This window comes from Solanum dulcamara, chromosome 10 (assembly GCF_947179165.1).
Source record: "Solanum dulcamara chromosome 10, daSolDulc1.2, whole genome shotgun sequence".
Classification (NCBI taxonomy): domain Eukaryota; kingdom Viridiplantae; phylum Streptophyta; class Magnoliopsida; order Solanales; family Solanaceae; genus Solanum; species Solanum dulcamara.
The window spans coordinates 1,701,693-1,727,280 of NC_077246.1; the positions used below are offsets into that span (position 1 = coordinate 1,701,693).

General features: G+C 35.4%; 3 protein-coding genes and 1 non-coding gene across 5 annotated transcripts; 1 reads left to right on the forward strand and 3 right to left on the reverse strand.

The window, feature by feature from the left end:
• Positions 1 to 3,766, forward strand: LOC129871234 (uncharacterized). The gene is made up of 3 exons (XM_055946135.1): positions 1 to 149; positions 2,465 to 2,662; positions 3,319 to 3,766. The coding sequence occupies exons 2-3, from the start codon at positions 2,481 to 2,483 to the stop codon at positions 3,503 to 3,505; spliced, it is 369 nt and encodes a 122-aa protein (XP_055802110.1). The 5' UTR covers positions 1 to 149; positions 2,465 to 2,480; the 3' UTR covers positions 3,506 to 3,766.
• A 1,493-nt stretch (positions 3,767 to 5,259) lies between these two features.
• On the reverse strand, positions 5,260 to 5,331 carry TRNAP-UGG (transfer RNA proline (anticodon UGG)). The gene has a single exon. It is a non-coding gene; the product is annotated as a tRNA-Pro (tRNA).
• A 984-nt stretch (positions 5,332 to 6,315) lies between these two features.
• On the reverse strand, positions 6,316 to 8,153 carry LOC129870919 (60S ribosomal protein L31). The gene is made up of 3 exons (XM_055945795.1): positions 8,052 to 8,153; positions 7,817 to 7,933; positions 6,316 to 6,745 (listed from the first exon to the last, which is right to left on the reverse strand). The coding sequence occupies exons 2-3, from the start codon at positions 7,897 to 7,899 to the stop codon at positions 6,466 to 6,468; spliced, it is 363 nt and encodes a 120-aa protein (XP_055801770.1). The 5' UTR covers positions 7,900 to 7,933; positions 8,052 to 8,153; the 3' UTR covers positions 6,316 to 6,465.
• Positions 8,154 to 9,320: 1,167 nt separating this feature from the next.
• LOC129870416 (zinc protease PQQL-like) lies at positions 9,321 to 23,708 on the reverse strand. 2 transcript variants are annotated; one of them, XM_055945201.1, is made up of 21 exons: positions 23,398 to 23,708; positions 20,151 to 20,397; positions 19,952 to 20,077; positions 19,385 to 19,522; positions 18,438 to 18,572; positions 18,044 to 18,301; positions 17,841 to 17,978; positions 17,616 to 17,685; positions 17,245 to 17,458; positions 15,467 to 15,572; positions 14,536 to 14,769; positions 12,929 to 13,093; positions 12,697 to 12,846; positions 12,527 to 12,618; positions 11,893 to 11,974; positions 11,719 to 11,802; positions 11,523 to 11,639; positions 11,338 to 11,448; positions 11,073 to 11,153; positions 10,348 to 10,542; positions 9,321 to 9,868 (listed from the first exon to the last, which is right to left on the reverse strand). In XM_055945201.1, the coding sequence occupies exons 1-21, from the start codon at positions 23,610 to 23,612 to the stop codon at positions 9,791 to 9,793; spliced, it is 3,036 nt and encodes a 1,011-aa protein (XP_055801176.1). In that variant the 5' UTR covers positions 23,613 to 23,708; the 3' UTR covers positions 9,321 to 9,790. The 2 variants fall into 2 exon arrangements, with proteins under 2 accessions (XP_055801176.1, XP_055801177.1); XM_055945202.1 differs by lacking the exons at positions 9,321 to 9,868; positions 10,348 to 10,542; positions 11,073 to 11,153 and having other exon boundaries at positions 11,343 to 11,448; positions 11,729 to 11,802.
• Between the last annotated feature and the right edge of the window lie 1,880 nt (positions 23,709 to 25,588).

The following is a 25,588-nucleotide window of genomic DNA, read 5'->3' on the forward strand; positions in this document are numbered from 1 at the left end:
TTTGTTGGTGCAAACTGTAATAATCATAACTTCAGTGGAAAAGGTAGAAATTCTGCGATTCATAATTTTCTCAGAAGTCTTTATCAGAATATTTCATCTGCTATCGGCGATTGAAGCAAAAATCGTTAAATTCATCAGCTGAACAAAAGGTAAATTTCTGAGCTCCATTTTTTATGTTACTGTGTTCTTGATTCGTTTATTGGTATTTTTATCCATTTTTTTGCTTGATTTTTAGTGCATTATTTTGTTATGTAATGAAATTGAATGAAATAGATATAGAGGATTTTGATATAGGCGATTCAGCTAGTTTGAGATTGAGGTGTAGTTGATTGATTGATTGTTTGATAGATAGATAGATTTCAACTTTAATCAATTTCTGTCAGATCTCATTGATTATAAGTGTAAATAGTATCCTTAAGGGTGTGGCATAGTCGTGAGTGAAGTGAGTTTGGAAATGATGAGTTCTAGGGTTTAAACTCCATCAAAGATAAAAAAAAATATTAGGTGATTTATTTCCATCTCTCTGAGCCTTAGCGGGCGGAGTTGTTTGATATGTGTTGCTGGTGTGAGGTGACTAGTACAACAACAGCAACAACAAACCCAGTGTAGTCTCAAAAGTGGCGTATGGACGTGGTAGAGTGTACACAGACCTTACCCCTAACTCGATTAGGTAGAGAGACTCTTTTTTCGAAAGATCCTCGGCTCGAGTAAGGAGCGCCAGAGTAGCTAAAAGAAAAAGGAGGGGGCAGATATTCGGTGGAATTAGTTGAAGTGCATGCTAACTAACCGGGACATCACGATTATTATAAAGAAGTAGTGTAAATAAGAACAGGATGTATGCTTATGCATGTGTATAAGAGATTGAATTTGTTGTAGGTTTATGTTTTGTGTTTTTTGGTGGGAGATGATTAGGTTTTTGGTTTATTGGTTTGACTCAGCTATGAGCCTATGACTGATGATGTTTGATTGTTGATGTTTAACTTTGATCTATGAGATGGAATCTGAACTAGCTAGGAAGGCGTCAGCTTAAGTTTTGCAGGGTTTGGGAGCAATTACTTGTATTTTGTCAATGAAAACATGACAAAAAGGTTGTTAACTCAGGCATGTGTACAAGGGATTGAATTTGTGGTAGGCTTATATTTGTGCTTTTGATGGGAGATGATAAGGGTTTTGGTTTATTGGTTTGACTAAGCAATGACTGATGCTGCTGCTTGGTTTGTGAGAGAGAATCGTAACTAACTAGGGAAAGTGGGAAACCTCAACTTCCATTTTGTGCAGTTTACTGGTTTGGGAGAGATTACTTGTATTTTGTCAGTGGAACCACGAAAATAACTGTTGTTAACTGAGGCATGTGTATTAGAGATTGAATTTGTGGTAGGCTTATATTTTGTGCTTTGACGGCAGATGATAAAGGTTTTGGTTTATTGGTTTACTTGGCTATGAGCCTATGACTGATGATGTTTAGCTTGATAAGTGAGATAGATTCGGAGCTAGCTAGGAGAAAAATACCAGCTTACATTTTGTGGGGTTTCGAGAGAAATTACTTGTAGTTTGTCAAAGAAACGACAAAAAATACTGTTCTTTTTTTTCTTGTGTGCATTAAGATACCGATGATTATATGTAGTTAATTGAGATGAAAATCTTAGATTTGCCTGTTTTTAGTAGCGTCCACGTTGTTGTCTTATTTATTTGGGAAATAATATTCATTGAAGTTTTGAAGTTGGCCCGAGATAAGAGTAAAATAGGCGTATATTTCATATAGATGGGATTGAGGCTTAGTTGATTGATTATTTGATGGAGGTTTAGGAGTTGAGACTCGATTCTGTTCTTATTTTTAGTACAATAGAACGGACCACAAAACAGAGGTGTGCTCCATTCAGAGTCATTCTAGGTACATGTGTGAGCAAGTTCGAAACTACTTGATCAAAAGCCCCATTCACTCCAGAATTAGATTGCTAAATAGCTGACCTTTTGCTGTATTTCTCTGAGGGAAGTGGTAGGCGATATTTTGAACCTTTTTCAGGCTAGATCGTTAGTGGTTACCTAATTTAGTAAGTTTGTGGAATAAAATGTTTTTGCATTTGATTTGGTGTTTTTTTTTGAATTGAAAAAAGCTGGTGTATGTCTGTGATAAATATTGTTGTTGGTGGTGGCACAATCTGTATAAAATGTCCATCAAGCTTCCAGAGATCTAGCCAACTTCTATATAATTGGGCGTCTTCACTTAGGAAAAGCTAAAAGAAACAAAGCAAAACGTTTGGCCCTGGACAATGAATCCTCAACCCTTTGTTTTTTCTATTTACTTCTCACAATAATAAACAAAAAATACAGAATGGTGTGGCCTTCCCAGCTACTTCCTGCCTGCCCCCAAGTTGCAATTGTATCCGCCACTGTGCTAGGGCGTGTATTTTGGTCTATTAGCTCATTTGATGTTTGATTTTATATCCTTTATTGCTGGGTCCAGGACTTTCTTGGGTTTGATGGCATCCAAGATTCAGCAACTGCAATCTAAGGCTTGTCAAGCTTCACAGTTTCTCTCTAAGCATGGTACTACCTACTACAAACAGTTGCTGGAGCAGAACAAACAATATATAGTGGAGCCACCCACTGTTGAAAAATGCAATGAGTTGTCCAAGCAGTTGCTCTACACTCGCCTTGCCAGGTTATACTCTCATCAGCCTAATTGCTTGACATCTGTTACTAAGCTTTTAGTATCACTCATTGTTCAAAAAGAATTCTGTAATAAGCAGGCCACTATCTGCTTTGACTCTTCTTTTAATATGCACAGGAAAGCGAGTGTTAGTAATTTTGGTTCCTTGGGTGATGGATTAAAGTACACCAAATTGGTCTGATTTCACTGATGCAGAGTAGACCCTGGACTGCATCTTATAGTTCTTTTATTTGATAAGTTTTTGAAGTACAAAATTTTGTGCATGATAATGTGTCTGTGGTGTCTTTGTCAGTCAAACCAAGTAAATAGTAAAGCCATATTCATAATCTCGTGTTAAAAAACACAAAGTATATTATTTACTGCCATGGTCATTAAATTCTCTGGTTAAATATTATTAGAGGCAATTCTATGCTCTATAATAAAATATTACTATGCGAACTAATCTTCCTCATGTAATGTAACATGGCCAAAGACATCATTATGTATTTAACACACACAAAAATGCCTCCCCTGTCTGAGATTTTATGATCATTTCTTCCATAGAGCCAAGTGGAGTTGTATGCATCTTTACATTTGAAATATTTATGAGTAGCTTACTGGCCGTTATGAGTTCCATTTGTCATTTGAACCTATTTTACTCCTTCCAGCATCCCCGGCCGTTATGAGTCATTTTGGAAGGAAGTCGACTCTGTCAAGCACATGTGGAGGAATAGAAAGGAATTGAAGGTTGAAGATGCAGGCATTGCTGCTTTGTTCGGCTTGGAGTGCTTTGCATGGTATTGTGCTGGTGAGATAGTAGGAAGAGGATTTACTTTCACTGGTTACTATGTCTGAGATAACAGTTTCTGAAAATTTGTTTGGGCAAATTGAACAACTGTAAGGTCTCTCTTTTCTATTAGGATGAGTTGAGTAACAGGGAATTCATACAACATTTTGTTTCCCAAGAGAGTTTTTGGATCTGAGAAATCCGTGTTTAAATTGATGCAATAATTTGCTCGTCTTCGCTCATTTCATTCCCACTTCAGTGGAGAGGCTTAGACTGAACTTTGTAAAAGGTAAACTTTATCTTTTGAGTGATAGTGCTGCCTATGACAATATCTGTCTTTGATAGTGTTGTTTTTGTTGATGTGGGGATTAGCTGACCTACCATACCTCTTGGTTCCATCAATAGAAATTTATTTGCTCGAACTCTTCAAAATTACAGCGGGATGTGTGTTGATCCTCCAAAAGTCATGCATTTTTGGAGGATCCGAGCAAGATAACTGTGGTTTGTCTGAGCTACAAACCCAGTCTCTCCTATCATTTGTATGCCTCAGTACTTAGGAGTTCCCTGTTCTTTGCGTCAGGTAAGTTGTCTACATTACACTCTCTTTGGGTATGACCCCTTACCTGCGATCATGCTGGATGCTTCGTGCACTAGTCCTCCCCTTTTTACTGGGCTGCATGCCTTACTAGTTGAACTATCTTTTTGTCAATGTTCCCCGCTAACCTCTCCCACCACAAGAACCAAAGCCGGATCATTAATCCTTAAAGCTTGCTCATGAGGTGAGAGATTGTCTAAGATCACATGAGGAGACTTCTCTTTCCTTCAATTAACGTGGGACACTTTTGACAGATTTCCACTCTACACCGCCCTCACTACCCGAACCTTTCACCCACTCACCCCTCATGACACAACTCAGCCCTTAACCCAGTTACTGCCAACATTTTGCTCTCAATGTCCCTTTATTTCACTTTTCTAACTACAACTTACCCTTCACTTTCCCCATTCAATTCTCTAAACCTTCTGTTGGAGTTCTTCTAGTCAAGTAGACTGCAAAATACAATGGAAATCTTTTACTTTAATACTTTTTCTCAATTATTTTAATTGTTTTTGGCTCCAATATTACTATATTTTCATGAGCTCCAATCTTCCGGTATCCAATAGGTATCCAATGCCGGTACCCTCTATTTCCTAGGGCTCGAAGAGGAAACCTCTGATTAAGAATGGATGGATCCTATCCATGATCAACCTCACCACATCCCTGATTTATGTGCTCTTATTGATTCAACACCATATTTTCTTTCTTTTTTTCTGTAAATGTGCTCAATTTTCATCTCTATCCTTGACTCCACTGATACATTAAAATTCAAAATTATCTGCCTCCTTGTATGTAGGTAAATACTGGTAAATATTTATCCGCACTAGGATGTTTATACCAATTTAATTTAACTTACTATAGTTAAATAATTTAATAACGTGAAAATATGTATTAATAAACCATGGTTATTTGAAACCAAGACCTCAATAAAAAACGTGGAGGAAGTAATATAAGAATCATCGCTCGTATCATAATCAAGTCTTCTCTTTACTGCTCACAACAAATTTTACAAACAATGATATATCTAGTACAATCCGACTAGTGAAGTCCGGGAGATTAGAACGTACACAGATTTTATTACGTAGGTGTCATTTATAATGGACCTTTCACTCAAAAGAAAAGAAGAATTCAAAGTGATTATAAGAAATAAAACAACTAAAAAACAGGATTCAAAAGCAAATGGAGTACTAGATATGTTGCTAGCGTTCTACCATTATTCAAAAAAGTGGGGCGTTCCGAGAATCGAACTCGGGACCTCTCGCACCCAAAGCGAGAATCATACCACTAGACCAAACGCCCTTGTTGGAAAACATGCCTACCAAATCAACTATAACCGTCTCATTTGGGAAGACCCAAAAAAGAAAGGGGAAAAAACTCAAATATGACATCGAATTTTGAGAAAAGACTTATTTATGCAATATGCTAAAAGTTTGGCTCATCTATGCCATTTTCATTTGAGAAAAAGCTCATCCATATCAGTATTTATTGATTGAAAACAGTTCCAATTTTGCAAAACCATTTTTTAGAAGAAAAAACGCTCAAATATGCCATCATACTTTGAGAAAAGACTCATTTATGTCACTCATTAAAAGTTTGGCTCATCTATGCCATTTTAGTTAACAAATAATGACATGAATGAGCCTTTTTCTCAAACCAAAATGGCATAGATGAACCAAACTTTTAACGGATGACACAAATGAATTTTTTCTCAAAGTTAGATGACATATATAAGCTTTTTCCCAAAAAAATGATTCATCTTTTAAAGATAATCGTTTTTAGACGTTCCATTTTTCCTCTTGAGTTCTTATAGTTCTAATAACCATAGCTCCGGATCAACTTATGTGCACATCGACTAATTCTATAAGCTACCTACTACCTTCCACTAGCACAAGGAAGTCCATTGCACCTTGGTCAAGCCTAAAGGCATGATTATAATGAATTCATAAGCTCCATACCTCATGAGAGAAGTCACTTTGGTCTTTAATTCATCCCGCTTTTGCAATTTTGATTTCACATATTAAATATGAACTTGACGTTTCTTCAATTTACAGTTTGATGCTACTCCCATTTGATTACTATTACATCATTTCACAGTTTTAAGTGTATTCCACTTATATGCATCTCTTTAGTAGGATTCCTGCAACAATTTTTTTGTAAACGGTATTTGCCAACAACCCATAGTTGCTTTTCATTTGTTTTTTGTAAACAAAAAATGTTTCACAAGCCTATTCGCGGTATTTATGTAATAAGACTAAAGAGAGCTAACCAATGAAAAATCCAAAGAAGCTGAAAACATGAATAGCATAGAATCATGGTGAGAACTTTGAAACACAAAAATACTCGAGTATCATGAACAAAATTTAGCAGTCTCACAGCACTAAAAAGGATCACAAAAAACACTAATAGTATCATTCTTCACTAAAAATGACAAGTTTATTCCTCATCCTCGATGATCTTGGTACCAAGACCCTTCAATCCTTCTGCTGGGATCTCAGCAACAGTGACAAGAGAGTAGAGCTCCTCCTTTGCGTCCTCATCGTCATTTCTCTTGCGAGCAATACGAACTCTGACACGTCTTGGAACACTCCGAATGCCCCTGCTCCAGATCTGCTTGTTGAGCTTCACATCCACTCTGACATCCTTTGTGCCCATAGCTTTCTGTGCAAACTTTCGGATCTCCTTGATGGCTGTAGGGGCCTTCTTCTTGAATGTGCTATTAATAATACAGCCAGTCTAAAGTTAGCCAACATAAAGAGTAATATGAAACAGATTAAATTGTTTTGCTGACGTATGGGACGACTTGATACGATTTGATAGTTCTCAAAGCACATGCAGGGTTCCACTAGTCCTATAGCAGTGCACATCAAATAAAGCAAATTGATAGATCTCAAGTTATAATCAGTTTTCACCTGTGGAGTGGCATAGAATGTAGATTGTGTTACAAAAACATTAAGATTGCTACAAAATTACCATTACTTCACTAAGTTTACTACTTAATTAACCCTATTGTAGCTTCCACACAATTTCTATGTCCAACACCATATCCTTCCTACCTTAGACTCTCAAAAATTCCCTATGCATTTCTGTGTGCAAAACCATATCCAACCTCAGAACCTCACAGGTTCCCTATGCATTTTAAGGCAAGTAAAAAATCTATGGCAACAGTTTTTCATTTTGGCACCATAAACACAAACTTGATAGATGATAGATCCCAAATGATCTCTGTTTTACAGATTCCACCAACTCAAAAATTAACAAACCAAACAATCACCATTTCCCTTGAAAAACAATAATCCTCATATGACCTCTATACATTCATGTTACTACTGAACATCACCTAGATTCAAAGGTCATTCATTCATATTAAATATCGTAAAAGTTCAACAATTCATAGAACAACAATATCTCCAGTGTAACTCCACTAGTAGCATCTAGAGAGTGTAGTGCATACACAACCTTTCCCAACCCCTACCGTGTAAAGGTATAAGTGTGTTTCCAATAGACACTAGGCTCACCTCATAGTTGACAATGAAACTACTACTACTATTACTACTACTCAATCAATCAGCCAATCACTTCCCTACCAAACTAGTCGAAATCAACTATTATCAATCCTTCACACTCCTTACAATTCAATCAGCAGCATCCTAACACTCAACTAAAACACTTCAATTAAACAAAAGAGACCTAATATAACCAACAAAAAACGCATCTGATCGATGAAAACAATATTTTTTTTAAAAAATTAATCAAAATAGTCAATAAGAAGCGAGAAGATTTTTACCATCCATGCAAACGCTTGTGGAGGTTAATGGTGTACTCCCTGGAAACAACCTCCTCTTTTCTTCCTTTAGTTTTCTCCACCATTTTCGTTCCTTTTTTTCACTCCACTTACCGTTTCCTGCATTCAAACAACAAAATCCATTAACACCATTACTCAACACTGATCAAAAATTCAGATCTGCAATGAAAACTAATCAATAATTTTCCTCCATTTTAGAGAGAGAGAGAAAGCTTACTAGGGTTTGAAGGAAGGAGGCGAAGTGCTAAGAAGAAGAGAAGATGGAAGTATATATATGGAACGAATTAAAACCCTAGTGATATAATCGTAATTTTGGACTATATGAGGGGTTGTTTTGTATTTGAAAATGTAGAAAGTATTGATGGGCTTGGGCTCTAAAGACTAATTTGGGTCAAGTTCATGTTGCTTTGGGCTTGAAAATCTGAACTACAGCTTAGTTTGGGTTAAGTGCACAAATAGTAATTTTCTAGGACATAATATTTAAAAATATAGCTGCATTACATAAATTTTATAAATTTAGCCATTTAGAATGTTGCTGAAGTTAAGTTTATCAAAACCAAACTTCTTAGATAATTTGGAAGAAAAGATACTTCATTGCGAACTTCAGATAATTTTGTCTGAAGTTTGGTTTGATAGTTCCAAACTATAAAATCTAATGTCAGATTAAAAATTTTGAATAGAAAAGGTATTCGAGAAATCTGACATGAGTATACGAGAATTGTTATAATGTATGTGAAAATTCATTAGTAATAAACTCACTACATAAATAAGTTGTTGTTTCTAAATGAGGGCTTGGAACCTTTTTTTGGGGTGCAATCCAACTCCATATCTATCTTGTTGATCCCTATAGTTTCCTGCAATATTTGTGTTGAATGATGGGGTTATGTGAATTGAATATGATGTTTTATATCGTCGAGTTTTTGTTTGGATAATGTTTTGTTTCAAGTAAGAAAGAACAAACTTACGTGTTTGGTGTCCAAGTTCATTTGGGTAAGTTTAATATATACAGAAAACTAGATGAAAATTATTGTATGATGACTAAATAAGAGTAGAGATATGGACAACTCTTTTATTTGAAGTTTAAATTGGAAACAAGACAAAATGATGGGATGAATTATAGACATTATCAAACGTGTTTTCAAGAAGTGAATACAAAATTCAGAGGCATTATGTTTGAAATAAGTGTTATCTCCATTTTAAACTTTTTTGTAGATACACTAAGTTTGAGATAAAAGGAATAAATTCACTTGAACTTGCAACCCCCCCCCCCCCCCCTCCCTCTAACCATTATAAAAAATAACCAAAAAAGTGACTAGTGAACGTTATTTCTACCTACGTATAATATCAATGGGCAAAGCCCATGCTAAGACACTTATTTCTTGGGTTTAATATGCTTAGCATCAAGTGTAACCAACTTGATATTTCTACTTATGTTTTGAATCATAAGGTTTGGTGTGAAAGAACCAAAGAGACAATCAGCACAACACTTGCCAAATATATTTAGATTCAATTCAAGAATCACAAGTTGATTCACGAGTTGGAGGTTGACCTCATGCGGGATCCTGCATGTGCAAGCTTCAATCTGCTACTAAAACGACCATTGAAAGAACGGAAATGGAATCTCTAAACCAAAGAAACGAAAAATAGAACATAACCAAAGGCGGAAAAAAAACCCTCTCATACTTTCTCAATTATAAGGTAGGATCAAACCCAAGATCAACTTTCTAAGCTTAATAATCCTGGCACAACCTAATGTTCTATATAACAGTCACCGATAACAAAGGCACATTGATATATGGTACAAGAAGGCCAAAGCTGAGTATGAACAGATATTTTGGCAAAGAATGCACTGAAATCTCTCATGCAAACCATTTAATTGTACTACTTTTGGGTTGGATAAGCAAATGTAGTACGTTGCTTCCTAGTACGTAGGAGCAACAGTTCCCCGTATCTCTACTACGATTTCAGTGTACTTCGGGAATATTTCCATAAACTGAGGGACAAAACTGTTACACCAGCAATTCCAGCCAAAATCTGAAATAGTAGGCAAGACATAAACACAGCTTATAAAAAAGCAGAACATGAAGAATGACTTCGAAGGTTGAAGGTTATGGATGTCTAAAGTACAGCTTAGGAAAGAAATCTACTTAGGAGCAATAGCACCAATTTGTTAACTTTATATTCATGCATGTGTATCAATTTCAGAGCTCCAAGATATGGAACTAAGTTAGGCGTAAGTTAAAAGTATTAGACAAAAACACTAGAACATGTTTAATTATTCCATACTACTGGCATACTTGTGCAAGAATAGAGTAGAATCCTCAGGCATGACACAACCTAAGTGTTGTCGATGTTATGTAGCTTTTCTTGTTTGAAGTGCTGATCAGATTCACTTTTTCTTTCTTTCCGTGGCAAGGGACACGTGAAGAGGGAAGATATTATAAAGATAAATGCATGTTAGAATTTAGATCATGACGCTGGAAGAGGAAATATGAGAACTACATGAGACTAACCTTTGCATCTCTTGAATAACTCTTGGATACAGATTGCATCAATGACTTCAACTTTTTTAGACGAGATGCCTGAGGCATCAAAATTACTACAGTATACTGCTTTTTACAAGGGAACGGCAGAATTCTTTGCAAGGCTAGTTGGGCAGTTAATGGCGTTAAGATGCTTCTCACTTTGGAACGTGCAGCATCTTGGATCTGCATAAGAGAATTAAACAAATTACAAAAGGTGTTGTCCCATAGGATATTCTATTCTAAGGCCATCTCTGAACTTAATTGAAATAACAGAAGTTACAAAGGAAAAACTATATGGCAAACTCCGAGGGTCCATTTTGGCAGCGAAAGGGAGCATTTACGAAAAAGAGAGTGAAGCATTTACATCTTAAATTTTCCAAACAACTTCGCATGTTTTCTTTTCCCCCTTTTTCGAAGAAGGAAAAACCCAAGGAACACAAAAATAAAAAGGAGCCACATTTGAGAGTATTCATAAATATGTCAGGACAAATTCTTTAGATAGGATGAAAATTTTGAGGAAACCCAATTTACAACTCTTTGTGCATATTCAACACACTGTAAGTCTACAATCCTAAAATGACGACCGTCATTTATTTCAGAAAGGCATTGATGACAAATAATGGGATAAGTTCAATGTGCACAGGGAATAAGAAGCACCAGACTAAGCAGACTGTGTTTAAGGAATTGTACAAGCACTTGAACTAAAGACAGACCTCAAAAGAATTGCCAACATCACCAGAATAGATCCGTGACTGGTAACTACGCAATATTCTATCTAGCCAGTAGTAATTCTCCTGAAAGAAAAAACAGCAAACAGCAGTGGATCAAATGGATATTCAAAACTCAAAAATTTGGACAGCAGAAATTTGGGACTTTAGTATATATTAGATCTGTAACACTTCATATCCATCTTCTCACAATGTTTGCAATCAAATGAAACTTTGATCCTCTATAGACAAAGATTCTGGTGAATGTCACCTGTAACCCATTTTCATGTGCTCTTTGCTCGATTTCTAGCACAGCCATAACATCGTCATTTGAAGGTCCTTCCTCTTGAAGATGTAATATTTCCTCCAAAGCAAGATCAACCTTGTCAAAAATTCGTGATGTTAGGATTTGCTAACCGTTTTTTGCAACATGCCGATAAAAAATTGCAAACATACCAATGTCGATGATATGTCTGGATCACAGGAGAAATTTATACTAATATCTCCACGGATATTGCCAACTCTGGAGGGCTTATTGCCGCCAAGAAAGACAGAAACTCCAGCAGAATAAATCTAAGACACAAAAAGTACCAAGAATAACAAGTTATCGAAATGCATCACAGAATATCACACAAATTACAAAAGAACACACCTGTCCATACTTGAAGCGGAGAACCTGTACTATCTTTGTTTCCAGAAGCTTGCTCAAAAATCCAACAAAATGAACATCTTCCATCTGTAAATAAGATGAGATAGTGTACATGTCAATGTAACAAGAAAAGCTTCAGAATATATAGATCTTATATTAGGTATCTAAACCACGTACCATGTTTTCATTCTTTAACTCGACAGGAAAGCATAACTGCACCGAGCATTGTGCTTCCACCATTGGGCTCCGAACAACTTCTCTACAATCAAATGCAGCACATTAAATGGGGATGAATTTTTGCACATAAAGCACATCATAGAACGTCAATAGTTTATCACATAGAAGAAAATGAACACTAACACAGGGAGCCCTGCGCCCCTAATCAAGGTGGATCTTCTATTCTTATTTTTTTTAGATATTTTATCGGGTAGTGGTTATAACAAAGTGTAACCGATGGTTCCAGGCCAAACTGCAGTAACTTCACATAGTGAACAGGAATCCTCTCCTGATCAAGTACTCAGAGACTTACTCCCCCCCCCCCCCCCTCCCCAGTTCATCAAAATAAAGAAAACAAAACAAAGAAGTATAAACGATATACATGTGTTTGTCTGTATACAATTTGCTAGTTTCGGAAGAACAATATAATAAAAATTATATCATTAGGACTCCCTCACCAAGCCCCCAACTCAAAAACCTTAAGGCACCAGGGGAAAAAGAACAATGGAAAAGGACAAGGTGCAAAGGGAAAGGCTTTGAAGCTACGGTATCCTGCAATCAATTTTAATTGGAGAGAAAATAACACCGGGACCACCTAGTTATTGTCGTAGGGAACTGAAAAGGCAAGCCTTTGAGGTCATCACGGCTGAAATGCAGAACTAGTTCAGGAGGCCTTGGAATTCCACCCTGCATAGTGAAGAATAAACCAATGACAGATGCTAAACAATGCTAGGGACCAACCCCATTAGAAATTGTAGTACCTACCAAATACTGTAAAATCAATGGACATGCTATAGAAGGGTCAATATTCCCAACAATCACCACCGTGAAATTTGAGGGGTCCTTGAAGCAACTATTGAAATATTCGCAAGCTTTATATGGGTTGACTTTTCGAAGGTCATTAAATTTGATTGGCTGCAAGAAAACACTCTACTATATAAGTCATGAATGCACCCGTCACTACAGAGTTGACAATGCAGATTGAAAGTCATATTACCCTGAAGAAGTAGGAGTTCCCATAATTGAGCTCCCTCACTCGGTTTGCAAATGCAGTGTAAGGATCTCTCTCCTGAGCACGTATGGCTTCTTCGGCCATTTGCATCACAATTTTGACATCTTCTTCCCCTGGCTCAATGGTTGTTGTGAAAAGTTGATATACAAGCTGAGAAGATGCAGAATGCAAGAAGTGAATATCACATACAAGTAGGACAAACAAAATAATGAAGGTTACAGACCAATTCCACAAGGTATTTGCTATCTCCCACCAGCACAGGTACCGAGTAACTCTGTCCACCAAGGTTAAAGTAATGCTCTTTTTTTAATACTATTATTTACTCAATTAATATCTTTTAAACAATCTTGCTACTATTATCCAGAAAGTATATTATCAATTGATGGGAGAGAACTTTCAACAAGAGGTCACTTAAAGAAACTGGGTTTTAACTAAAAGTTTACAAAGCAGAAAACATTTGAAGCAGCTAAAGTTTGAGATGCCGCCATTCAGAGCTACTCAATCAATAGCTAGGCGCCCTTACTTTGAAAATTTTAGAGGACCACATTTCTGATAAGTGGGCTCTCTAAAAAAAATTCTGACATTGAAATAGCTTCTCTTACTGGAAATAAACTACCATGGGCAGACAGGCAGAGCAGTATGCCATTGTTGCTATTATCTGCCTAAAAGTTGTTGAAATTCCATTTGCACTCATTTGAAACAAAAAAGATAGTTGAATTGTGATCAATTGTCACATGATAATTTTTTAGTTACATTTTATACCCCCACAAAATTCCTTGTAATATTGGTACTTAATGGACATGTATGGAATACTCAATCGAAAATTTTCTACGGAAAACTACACAAATTGGACCCAACCCAAACTATTAACCTGAGTTGGATCCATGGCCCAAACTACTTACCCGCCTGCCTCCTTGTTATATTCACTGAACCACTACTTCTTCATCCTTGATACCATCGGAGTTATATATACACTCTGATGGTATCTATGTATATACAATCTGATAGTATCTATATACTCTGATGGTATCTATAAACTTTGATGGTATCAAACAGTAATTGAGTAGTTTTTTCATTGAAGCACTGCCTATTATATATATACTCTAAATGGTATCAAGGAGTAACTGAGTTGTGTTCTCTATTTCTCTTTGATACCATCAAAGTATATATATATATACTCAGATGGTATCAATCAGCAAACGCGAATTAGCAGTTAAAAATAAGAGGGTATGAAAGTAAGGGGGTAGTTGCTTGTAAATAGTTTCCCTCTTTGGGGTACAAATGTTTTTCCTCCAACGTTGTAACTACTCTTTGAATAGAGAAATCTTCATGAATCATCTGCAAAGGATCATAAGGAATCATTATGAATCTTCAAACTCCTGCTTAATACTTTCTAGGTCCAACCAACTCATCCGTATTTGGCAATATTTATCCTTGGGACAACTGATATGGAGGATTTATCATTTAGTCCTGCATGCCTTTTGTTTTCTTATGTGATATACATAAATTTAGAATGACACAGATATGTAGAGAAGAGAGATATACAAGATAACAAAACAGATGCCATGTGCACTTCAAGAAAATGGTCTAACCTGCAATGCAGTTTCTAAGTCTGAAGGTGAACAATCACCAGAAAAAGTTCTCATATATGCTCCAAGTTTTGTACCAACTTCAGCTCTTTTTCCAGCAAGCATGTCCATGAGTACTGATGGTCTATAACCAAATATACCAATTTCTCCAGCAATGGTTGAACCCATTGAACATGAAAAGTATTCATTCTCAGGGAGTTCAGACAAACCCCCGTATGAGAACCCTGTGAATAAAACCTATTTAAACAAGATGTTAATAGGAATAACAAGTACACATCAACTTGGACTCAAAAAACAATGTGTTCCTAGAGTTACTATTCCTAGAGGTATCTTTTAAAAAAAATGAATCTCTTTAATGAGTAGTGAAAGCTAGATTTCACAACTCAAGGGAATCTTGAGATGGAGATCTTGGCTTGGTAAAGAAAGCAGAAGCATTGTCCTAGTAACTAGAAAGAAATAAAAAACATAATAATCTGCAATGGAACGTTATCGAGCCAAAACAGTGCTGCATATGTTTCATGAGCATATGTTTCTATTCCTAGAGGTATCTTTTAAAAAAAAATGAATCTCTTCAATGAGCAGAGAAAGCTAGATTTCACAACTCAGGGGAATCATGGTATGGAGATCTTGGTTTGGTAAAGAAAGCAGAAGCATTGTCCTAGTAACTAGAAAGAAATAAAAAACTTAATAATCTGCAATGGCACATTATTGAGCCAAAACAGTGCTGCATATGTTTCATGAGCATCCATCTATTTACCAAACAACCATCTTCAACGACAAGAACGACTATCCGCGACGTTCATTCACTAGTCTATGACAGCATCCCAAAGGAAGGTTGATAAGAAAACTTCATCTCCAAAGAGAAACAAGACAGGGAGACCTCTGAATAGAAATCTCATAAAATATCTTCAGCTTAACCTCTGTGCCTATTTACCTGGTCATCAAGGAAGTCAGTAGATTTATAGCAAACACGCATTCCATTCGATAAAATCAACTCAGTGGCTCCAATGTTATTATATTCAAGCTGCTGTATTATATGCCTGGAACAAGAAACTAGGATCAGTTTCAGCATATATCATGACAAGAATGAGACTTAAACTGCCACATGATTACTTTTCTTTTAGGAGAACAAGTCTGTAAACTTGATGACCAAGTCAAAGAAAATGCTGGAGTAACAGAAAGTGCTTAAACAATTGCCTACTAAGTCAATGTGGGCAAATTGCCTGCCTTCCCAGAGAAAATCGTTCAGACAGTGTTGCTTTGTCCACAGGTAACTATCATCTTAGGGTATTTTCTTTAGATGCAGGTGGAGCAACAAATATTTTCATTTTGGTCTTTTACCTCTAAGAATCCTTTGGGCCTCAAAGACTAATTCAGGAAAGTCAAGTAATACCACTTCGTAAAATCTCTGAGAATGCAAAAAATGCTGATAAATGAAGTAATAATCAATAATATGAACAGTAACAACATACCCAGAGAAATACCACAAGTGGGGTTATCAATAATATAAACACACTTTTCAATTTTGCTTCAATATACAATAGATAATACAGTAGCTCATTGCACAAGCTCAATAGTTCTTATATTATTTTTGGGGGGTAGATCAGGCTTAACAGTTCTTTTTGACATCCTAGTTTGATAAAAGAAAATAGAGTTTACTCCAGAATCTAGTTAGCGTGGAAGTCATAGCCAGTTAGAATAGTTGCAAAATAAATGCACCTTTTTTATAAGACACGGGGGATTTAATTTTTTTTAAAAGCCGAAATTACTCTTGACCAAGTTCAGCTAAGATGTTTCAGTAAGCTAAAAATAAGCAACAGAAGTCAAATTGTACGTGAATAACACCAGATTAAAATGTAGCCATGGCCATATGCCTTGGTAAAATATATAAGCATACTATGTGAACTTCGTGTCACAACTCAGTGGTCACGCTTAACTATCCTGGATTTCGTCCCTTTTTGGAAAAAGAAAGGATAGGTTATCCAAAATAGGCATGCACATTTTATTTAAAGCACATAGTAGAAAATATGGGGGAGAGGTGATAAGACAGAACATAACGCAGTTTCAACTTACCGATGACATTACCTTAGATTGGAGGTTGTGGAGGGCACGTTAGGGGAGAAGGTTATAGGTAGGAGTGCATTGTTCGTCCATACTAGTAGTCGTAGTATTACTCTTGTAATTTCTTATCCTTCGATTTTTGTTACTATCTATTGTTTCATGTACTTTGACTATCGAATTATTTTGTTGTGGTGTTGTTCTTTTACTATGTGTTGTTTTTGTTACCATTTGTTGATTCTTGTACTTCCATTACTATCTATTGTTTTTTATTGAGCTGAGGGTCTATCGGAAACAATCTCTCCACCTCTGAGGTACGGGTATTGTCTGTGTACACTCCACCCTCCCCAAAGTCCACTTCGTGGGACTACACTGGGTATGTTGTTGTTAACAATGTAGCAAATAGCAACAGAGAAGAAGTTATCAAGGATATCTGCTAAGAATGATGCATTGCCTTGCAGATCACATAACAAGTGTCAAAGCTTAATACAAAGGCATAAACACAGATGAACTGCAGTTCTAAATTTTATAACATGGTAGCCCACATATAAACAATATATTGAGTTACGACTTGCAAGACTCTGTTCCTTATGAGTGCAGTACTGGTACAAGGTAAAATAAGAGATTATGAAAGTTAAACGTGATATAAGTTACCCCGGATCTGGTTTTGCACAGACAATTTCTTCTGGGATGTTTTCATCATCCCAAGGAGGAAGACCTTTTTCTATTTCAAGAGAATTTATCTTCATTACAACAGCTTTCAAATCATCCACTGCAGCAGTTGCTCGGGGCTCAATTGTTTTAACAACACAGCTAGTTGAAGTCTGAAACTTCTCAGAGTATTTGGACACCTCGGATGCTGATATGTCTACAATCAAAAAAGATTTAGCAATATCAACATCCCCTCCATCAGGTGAAATGAGAAAAAAATTCTCTTGCATTCCCTCTTTTCCCCTCCTAAATACAATGCTGTTTCACATATATAAGAACTCATAAATAAAAGTGAAATACTAGCAGACACTCACATGGTAGTAGAGTTTTCTGGAGCTGTGCCTCATACTCAATCCCAACGACAGGTTCATTTCGAAGAAAATGCTATAAAGAAAAAACAAAATCACTTGAGACTCATACATTGTGGAATAGGTGTATTCAGGCTCTTACTAAATTTTATATAGGCTTGAGATTCACTCAATTGAAGAGGTTTGTGGCAAGGCAACTTGAAAGAAAGGAACGAAAGTAATTAGATGCACCTGCAAATATTCATCACGTAAGCTGGTTGATTGCATTTGATCTCGCTCCAAATATGCAGATTCAATCTCTGACATCAGCAGAGCCCGAACAACAGATATTTCACGTTCAGAAAAACCATGAATTCTTACTCTAGCAACCTGGAACCAAGGTATTAGAAACAACTAGAAAGCAGAATATAATTCATAAGGATTTGGAAGCACACCTCCGTCAACATTGATTCCAAGGCCTCAACGGTACCCTTCTCTTTACAGGATGATGTCATTATATAGGCCTTAACTGGACGAACAAGGGTATCCGCTGCAGCCGAGCAAGAATAATAAGGAGGATCTTTGCTACGAGATATTTTAAAAAATCTCTGGTTTAAAGCATGAAAAAACATGGATTCAGTGAGCAATTCCCGGTAATCTTTCACTGTCTTGAGCTCTTCCACAGGCATTTTGCAGCTGATCATCACCGCTGACTGTTACAAGCCATTTCAAAGAAACGTCTTATGAGAAAACCCAGAGCAGCATAAAGGCACAATGTATGAAAACCCAGAGCAGAATAAAGGCACAATGTATCAGCTGTGACTGATGAAAGATCTGCAAAATACTAACCCCAGCTGCCTCAGATTCCACAAAGCATGAAAATCGTGGCTCATCGTGCGATGGAACCGAATAATATGGTATAAGAGGAGGATCAACTGCTGGAACCTTCTGTCCAAAGTGAGTTTTTATCAACTCAACAACACTCTGTCAAAGAGAAAGGCAAATGATTAATATAATTATTAATGTCCAATTCCAAAACTTTATGTAAAGATAAGATCTAGGTTAACTCCATCTCAGTTATGAGTTGATCCACTAAAATCTTGGGCAGTGGTTTAGGATTAGATAGCAAGTATTCCCTCTGTCCCAATTAATATAAGTCATTTTCCTTTTCAGTCAGTCCCAAAAAGAATAACACATTTCTATATTTAGTAACAATTTACTTTTAAAATGTTCATTTTACCCTTAATGAAATGATTTATAGCCACACAAACATAAAAAGGGCAGCCCGGTGCACTAAAGCTCCCGCTATGCGCGGGGTCCGGGGAAGGGCCTGACCACAAGGGTCTATTGTACGCAGCCTTGCCTTGCATTTCTGCCAGAGGCTGTTTCCAAGGCTTGAACCCGTGACCTCCTGGTCACATGGCAGCAACTTTACCAGTTACTCCAAGGCTCCCCTTCTATAGCCACACAAACATCTATAACTTATTTTAGACCACAATATTCAAAAGTTTTTCTTAAACTCCATGCCAAATCAAACTACATCACATAAATTGGGACGGAGGGAGTACTATTTATCCCCATTGAATATGTCAGAAACTGAGAAATGATTTTGAATTATTATGAGGTCGAGCAATTTAGAAATATATCAAATATATATAGATGTAACATATCACTTCAATAATTTCAACTGAATTACATGATCGATATTGCCATTAATTAATGGAAATAAATCAGATAATTGGGACAGACAGAAAGTATGAGATATTTCAGGAAGGAGACAATAACAGTCTACGAACCTGCGTATCAGGAAAGTCCCCGACAGCAATCACAGCCATATTCTGCAAATGGTACCACTTCCTGTAAAATTGCTTTACTATCTGAGGAGAAACTGTTCGGATCACCCTTTCCAGTCCAATAGGCAGCCGCTCAGCATACTAATAGATAAGGAGATCAGGATGAGAGCAGTCAGTTGAGGAAATAACTTCAACAACATGGTTTAAAATCAGAAATGGAAAACAAGATATTAGCTCTTTTAATTATTTTATGGTATTACATTCATGAGTATGCCAACTCATACACAATGACAATGCTAGTCCCAAAAGAAATAAAAAATAAAAATAGAAAGAAAACAGCTCGTAGCATTATTTTTTATTAAAAAATAATAATTTTAAAAAAAATCAAAGGAAAAAAATCTCATTATATGAAGGCCATTTCCATCTTGTTAAAGAGTAATATAACTAGCCATCTTATTGTGGTTTATGTTTCATTCTAGTAAGTACAGTGCATTCAAATAAAAAATCATTGTTTAAGGTGGAGAAGGAAAAGTGGAACTGGTAGAAGTCAAGAAGAGCTAGAAATGTTACCTTTGAACCTTCCATCATGAGAACCCAGTGTGCATCCTGCATCCTTCCATTGGCATTCCTGGTTCCTCTATACTCTTCCATTACTGCTCCTCTTTCCTTTTCCAAGTCATCTGGTGACACTCTGACCTATATATAGAAAAGTCAAATAAGAAAACTTGAAATGATCTACATTATACCATGAGAAAGGCACTATAAGCACCTCTGAACTGAACTCAGCCAACACCGAGATCGCCTGAGACAATAGTTCAGGTTTGTCTACAGGGACAAATAGCTCATAAACAGTTTCATCAGCAGAAGTCACTGCATTCTGGCAAGCACCAAATTCTGCCCCAATACTCTCTAGAAACTTGACAATATCGTGATTTGTGTATTTCTCTGTGGCACTAAAAGCAAGATGCTCAACTATGTGAGCAACTCCACGTTCTTCCTCTTCTTCTAAAACTGACCTGCGATGGATTAAGACCTTGAACTTAATTAGCACGTCAACTATCTCTTATCAAAAGAACTAGCACGTCAGCTATCATAACGGAAGAAAGCACTGACTAATTAGGCAACAATGAAGCAAAGTTGAAGTCAAAGCACTGTGCAAGATTACTAAAAGAATTGATGGAAGCACCAGATTGAGTTAGTATTTGCAAGATTACAAAAAGAATTGGAGTTAATGGAAGCACCAGATTGAGCTAATATTGCAAGATTACGAAAAGAATTGGAGTTAATGGAAGTGCCAGATTGAGTTAATATTTGGAAGATTACAAAAAGGCCTAACCCATCGGTGGCCCCTCAAAGTTGGCACCAACTTTCACTTAGACACCTCAACTAAGCTTTGTTCATTTTAGACACCTCAAGTAAGGTTCCGATGTGTCATTTTGACACTTTTTTTTACAATCACCCAAATATCTAAAGTGTGTAATACACTTGCCGCTGATGTGTCAAAGTGACCAATTAAATGAAGTTAATGACCACTTTTTTTCTAATCAAAAGTCATTATTTTAAAATTATTTTTGATATATCTGTCACGTTTCTCCATTTAATTGGTCACTTTGACACATCAGCGGCAAATGACACATATGAACCACTGTAGGATATGCAACTTCCTCTGTACTAGGTTGAGTTCTGCTCTATGCAGCATGATTTTCAGGTGATTTAACAACCAAAAGGTCGTTTTTCTCATTATGCCAGAGTGATACAAAATGATTGAGCAAACAATCAAGAAATATGCAAAGGACTATAGTTTCATTTTAACAATTATCTGGAGCTAATTTACCAATAATTATAATTTCTCATATGCCATTATGCATTAATTGCATTACCCCCTTACTCATAAAATAAATATGTAGAAAGCTCCTTCTCATTTTATCCCAGCAGAAAGAGTCTCGAAGCAGAAAAAGCAGTTGATTTTATGCTCTGCTGAAATAGCAAGAATTTAATAAGCCTTACATTTTATACACTGACTGCACAAATGAATTTTACTTTATTATGTTACTAGATTTGTAATCTAGAAAAAAAAGGTCAACTAAATTAATTTAGACTAATCAAGAATAAGAAAATTATCACGCAACTTGAAAAGATCTTTTTCTTTTGTCCAATTATATTCTAAGGGCCCGTTTAGACATGCGATATGGAATCATGTGAAATCAGATTGATTTGAAGTTGAGGTTTTGTTTGGACATGCAATTTAGATTTTTTAAGTTAATTTTTCCTCATAAACATGAAAAACCCACAAGTTGTGAAAAACTATCAAAATTTTCCCAATTCTTATACAATCTTACTAAATAAGCAAACCATAGTTCATAAACAAAGTACCGGAATATCCTAAGGCGCAACATTGATAAATCGCATATCCGTATGTTGCTTTTATAAATAATTGTTTGTGATTACAAACTTTTAAATACACATAATTTTATAAAGATCCACTAGTCAACAATAGTAGTAATTAGTTATTCTTTAATATAATCCTTTCACAAGGTACGGACAATCTCTTCATGCCAAGCATGAATTTTTTTTGCAAAAAATAAAATGATGGTCTCTTTTTACAAAATATAAACTTATAGGTCAAATTTTACATTTAAAAAATTGAAATCATGATTTGAAATTCCAAATCATGTGTTTTTGGAGAATTTGGGATTGAAATCATGATTTGGAATTCCAAATCATGTTTTTTGGAGAATATGGGATTGAATCATGAATCATATTGTATGTGCAAACACAACCTAAAACTATTACTCCCTTCATTTTAATTTGTTTGTATGATTTTGGCTTGGCACGAAATTTAAGAAAGTAAAGAAAATTTTTTAATCTTGTGGTCTTAAACTACAGATATGTAGAAAGTACCAAAATGTCATATAATCCTATTGTCTTAAACATGTCATGTGAAAAGTTGAAACTAAAGAGTTACCAAAAAATGAAAGAGACATTCTTTTTTAAAGATACTAAAAAAGAAAGTAAAACAAACAAATTGAACAGGCGGGAGAAATTTCTATTAGGTGACGCATTTTGTCACATCCTTTCAGCAGATCAAGAATGAACCCTGCTTCACCTTAATTGCTAGCATTTGAACAAGTGAAAGCTCCATCTTCTGTGTATCCATGGAATTTTGAAGAATCCAAATATCTCAGAGATGGATATACAAGTAGGAATTTCTAAGAGTAAATTTTTTTTACAATGTCAATATACATTACTTAACCAATCAAATATTGTTAATTGGGGTTGGCATTGCAAGACAATTGTTCAATTTTCATGTTGCTACTAACTCCCACAATCAAGATTTGAGTAAAATAACCAGACAAACACAGTAAACTTGCACAACACTTTATCAAACAAGCCAGTGCATGGTAAAAAATACAAATTAGTCACAATACATGAACAGTAAAAGGATTATACGATTGTAAATAACAAGCTAAATACAGCAAATCAAATTAACAACACAGTAAGTGCAAGTGCAGCTCTCATTTTGGGTTTAGAATTAGACACCATAAGTTATCCCATTTCTCGAAGTAAAAATAATTTACAATGTCAGTTTACATAACTTAATCCAGTCTAATACTGTTAATTAGGATTGACATTCTTATCATTTGTCCTAGACTTGGTAAATAGAGTTAGCTAATATTGTCTTATTGCTGGTGGAAGATAGCAGTATCACGTAAAATTAGTCAAAGTGCGTGAAAACTAACCCCAACACCATATTTATCAAAATAAAATAACAAATTGGGGTTGGCATTGCTATAAAATTGTTCAATTTTCATTGTGCTACTCAATCCCCTCGTTCAACATTCAGTAGCACAACCATACAAACACAGGAAAACTTACACAACACTCTATCAAAAACAAACCAGTGTAAAGTCAAAAATCACAAATCAATCACAGTACATGAACAGTATGTACCACAATTATACAAACAAACTAACTAACAACATAAAGAGGTATTTAAAAACACAATTAGGTCATACCCAGCTTTAACAGCAAGTGCAAGTGCCGCTCTCATTTTTGGTTTAGAATTGGATCGGACATAGTAAGTTAATCCATTTTCGAGCTTCCCGTATTCAACTCCTTGAGGTGTTTCCGATAAAACTTCATCCATATTCACATTTACAAGCTTCAGTGAACGAAATCTGTGCTTCTTCGGCAGCAGTATCGCCGACGACTCCGCCGTTAGCAAATCCATTTTCCGGTGCCGTCTCTTCTTCCTCTCCGGTCTCTAATTGAAACTAATTTTTTAAAAAAATTTAACTGTTCGTTTTTTTTATTTTTGCTAAAGTATTTTTATTTTACCGATTGAGGAAATATATAGGATCTACCGTAATATGTTTTAGTTTGGTATATACGCCGGTATGTATTGGATCAATTCGGTTTGATTTAAAGTATTATGAATTTACTTTATTGGTTTTTGATTTTTAAATGCACTAAATCGATAGCTAAATCAATAAGATATTCGTTATTGATTTTTGGTTTTTAATGGTTCGGTTTTCGATTTAGCCAATAAGAAAATATTGTTAAAATAAATATATGACTCCTAGAGTCGTCGTTGTAGTAACTTATATACCCTTGTCACTAAACACTGAACCTAAAATGGCAAAGCTTAAAGGATAAATACTAGATAGTATGATATAGTGATTAACTGATTATATATTTATATTAATACTTTTTGTTTGATATTTATGTATGAGTAAAAAATTAATAAATTATTATAGTATTAATGAGTTATCGGCTATCCAATAATCCAATATTAAAAAAAATTAATATCGAACCGATAATTCAATAATTTTTTTAGGCTTAAGTCATATGCCGCCGTTTAAAGTTGTCTGCATTTTTTATTTAGACACCTTAACCTATCGATGTGTCTATTAAACACCTTGTTTATTCAAAAGTCATTTCTATTAGACACAAAATACTGATATGGCAAAAAACGTGTATTGCACTCTCTATAAGCGCGTAATGCTATTGAAAATAATTATTTTTCTTTTTTTTCCCCAACTTATAGTATACACCTAAATTAATTTTAAAAATTTTTTTTTAAAAAAAAAAGAAAAGAAATAGTCGTCTTGTTCCCCACCCAATATTCCCATTCCTGCAATCATCCTCATCACCATTTCCATCATCCTTCTTACACACACGCACACCCCACTGTCCCGTCCACCTCTCTCTTTCTATCACCCTCTACAGTTCTTTTTCTGTTTTCTTTCTTTTTTTCTTAGTTAGATCTACGTCTCAAATATTCCGGCAAAGTTTTATTTATTCCGGTGAAAAAATTATGAATTGATTTTTTATTGGAAAAACGTTTGTTATTATTTTTTGTAATTCTGATAATCTTTAATAATGAAAAGAAGAATAAGAAAATAAACAGTAGGTTTTGATGCTACCGAAATTGAAGAGAATGAGTATTTAGCTTGGGTGGATAGCAATGATGTAATGACGATGCCAGTGATAGCATAAAATTCAATGGAGGAGAAGAAAGTTTTCGGGCTAATTTATTGATGTTGTCGGTGCCGGCAGGGAAGTCAACGCCGCCGGTGCAAGGGAAAAATGGATCTCAAAGAAGAAGATGAAGGAAGGGGGGGAGCCGGGGGGGGTCTGTTAATTTAAAAAGTAAGTTTTTATTTTTTTAAAATTCTTTTTGGGTTATTTAAATAGAGCTTTTTTTAAAAAATGAATCCAATGCCATATATCATCATTTTATTGGTTCGCTAGTTATGTATTGGCGTTTGAGATACACACATTTTTATTTATCAATTCATTGTCATTTTATGTTAAATAGGTATAAATTTTTTAAGGTTAAAGTGTTCAATAGATACAATTCTAAATTAAGGTGTCTAAGTGAAATATGCGAACAACTTTAAGGGTCGCATATGACTTAAGCCTTTTTTTTTTTACAAAATCAATAAATAACCGTTAATTCAATAACCCAATAATAATAAATTAATAACACTTTTTCAATTTAATTTATCAATATGTTCGACTTTTGCACACCCTTAAGCCGGACGCGTCTAACAGCTTGTTTGGATGGTTACTACCTTTTGTATTGTGCGATTTGTTAACACTCAATTTTGATCCTATTTTTTTCTAATTTATATTTTTTTGAGCTTCTACATTAATAATAAATATAATCACCTTATTTTAAGTATCATTTTGTTGTTATCATCC

Coding starts and splice junctions, on each gene's coding strand:
- LOC129871234 (XM_055946135.1), top strand. CDS start 2,481: ATGGCATCCAAGATTCAGCAACTGCAATCTAAGGCTTGTCAAGCTTCA. Junction 2,663..3,318: donor CTCTACACTCGCCTTGCCAG/GTTATACTCTCA, acceptor TACTCCTTCCAG/CATCCCCGGCCGTTATGAGT.
- LOC129870919 (XM_055945795.1), bottom strand. CDS start 7,899: ATGGTGGAGAAAACTAAAGGAAGAAAAGAGGAGGTTGTTTCCAGGGAG. Junction 6,746..7,816: donor CACAAGCGTTTGCATGGATG/GTAAAAATCTTC, acceptor TATTATTAATAG/CACATTCAAGAAGAAGGCCC.
- LOC129870416 (XM_055945201.1), bottom strand. CDS start 23,612: ATGGATTTGCTAACGGCGGAGTCGTCGGCGATACTGCTGCCGAAGAAG. Junction 17,686..17,840: donor TACGTGATGAATATTTGCAG/GTGCATCTAATT, acceptor TTTTCTTTATAG/CATTTTCTTCGAAATGAACC. Junction 15,573..17,244: donor TGTGCAAAACCAGATCCGGG/GTAACTTATATC, acceptor TTCTTGTTCCAG/GCATATAATACAGCAGCTTG.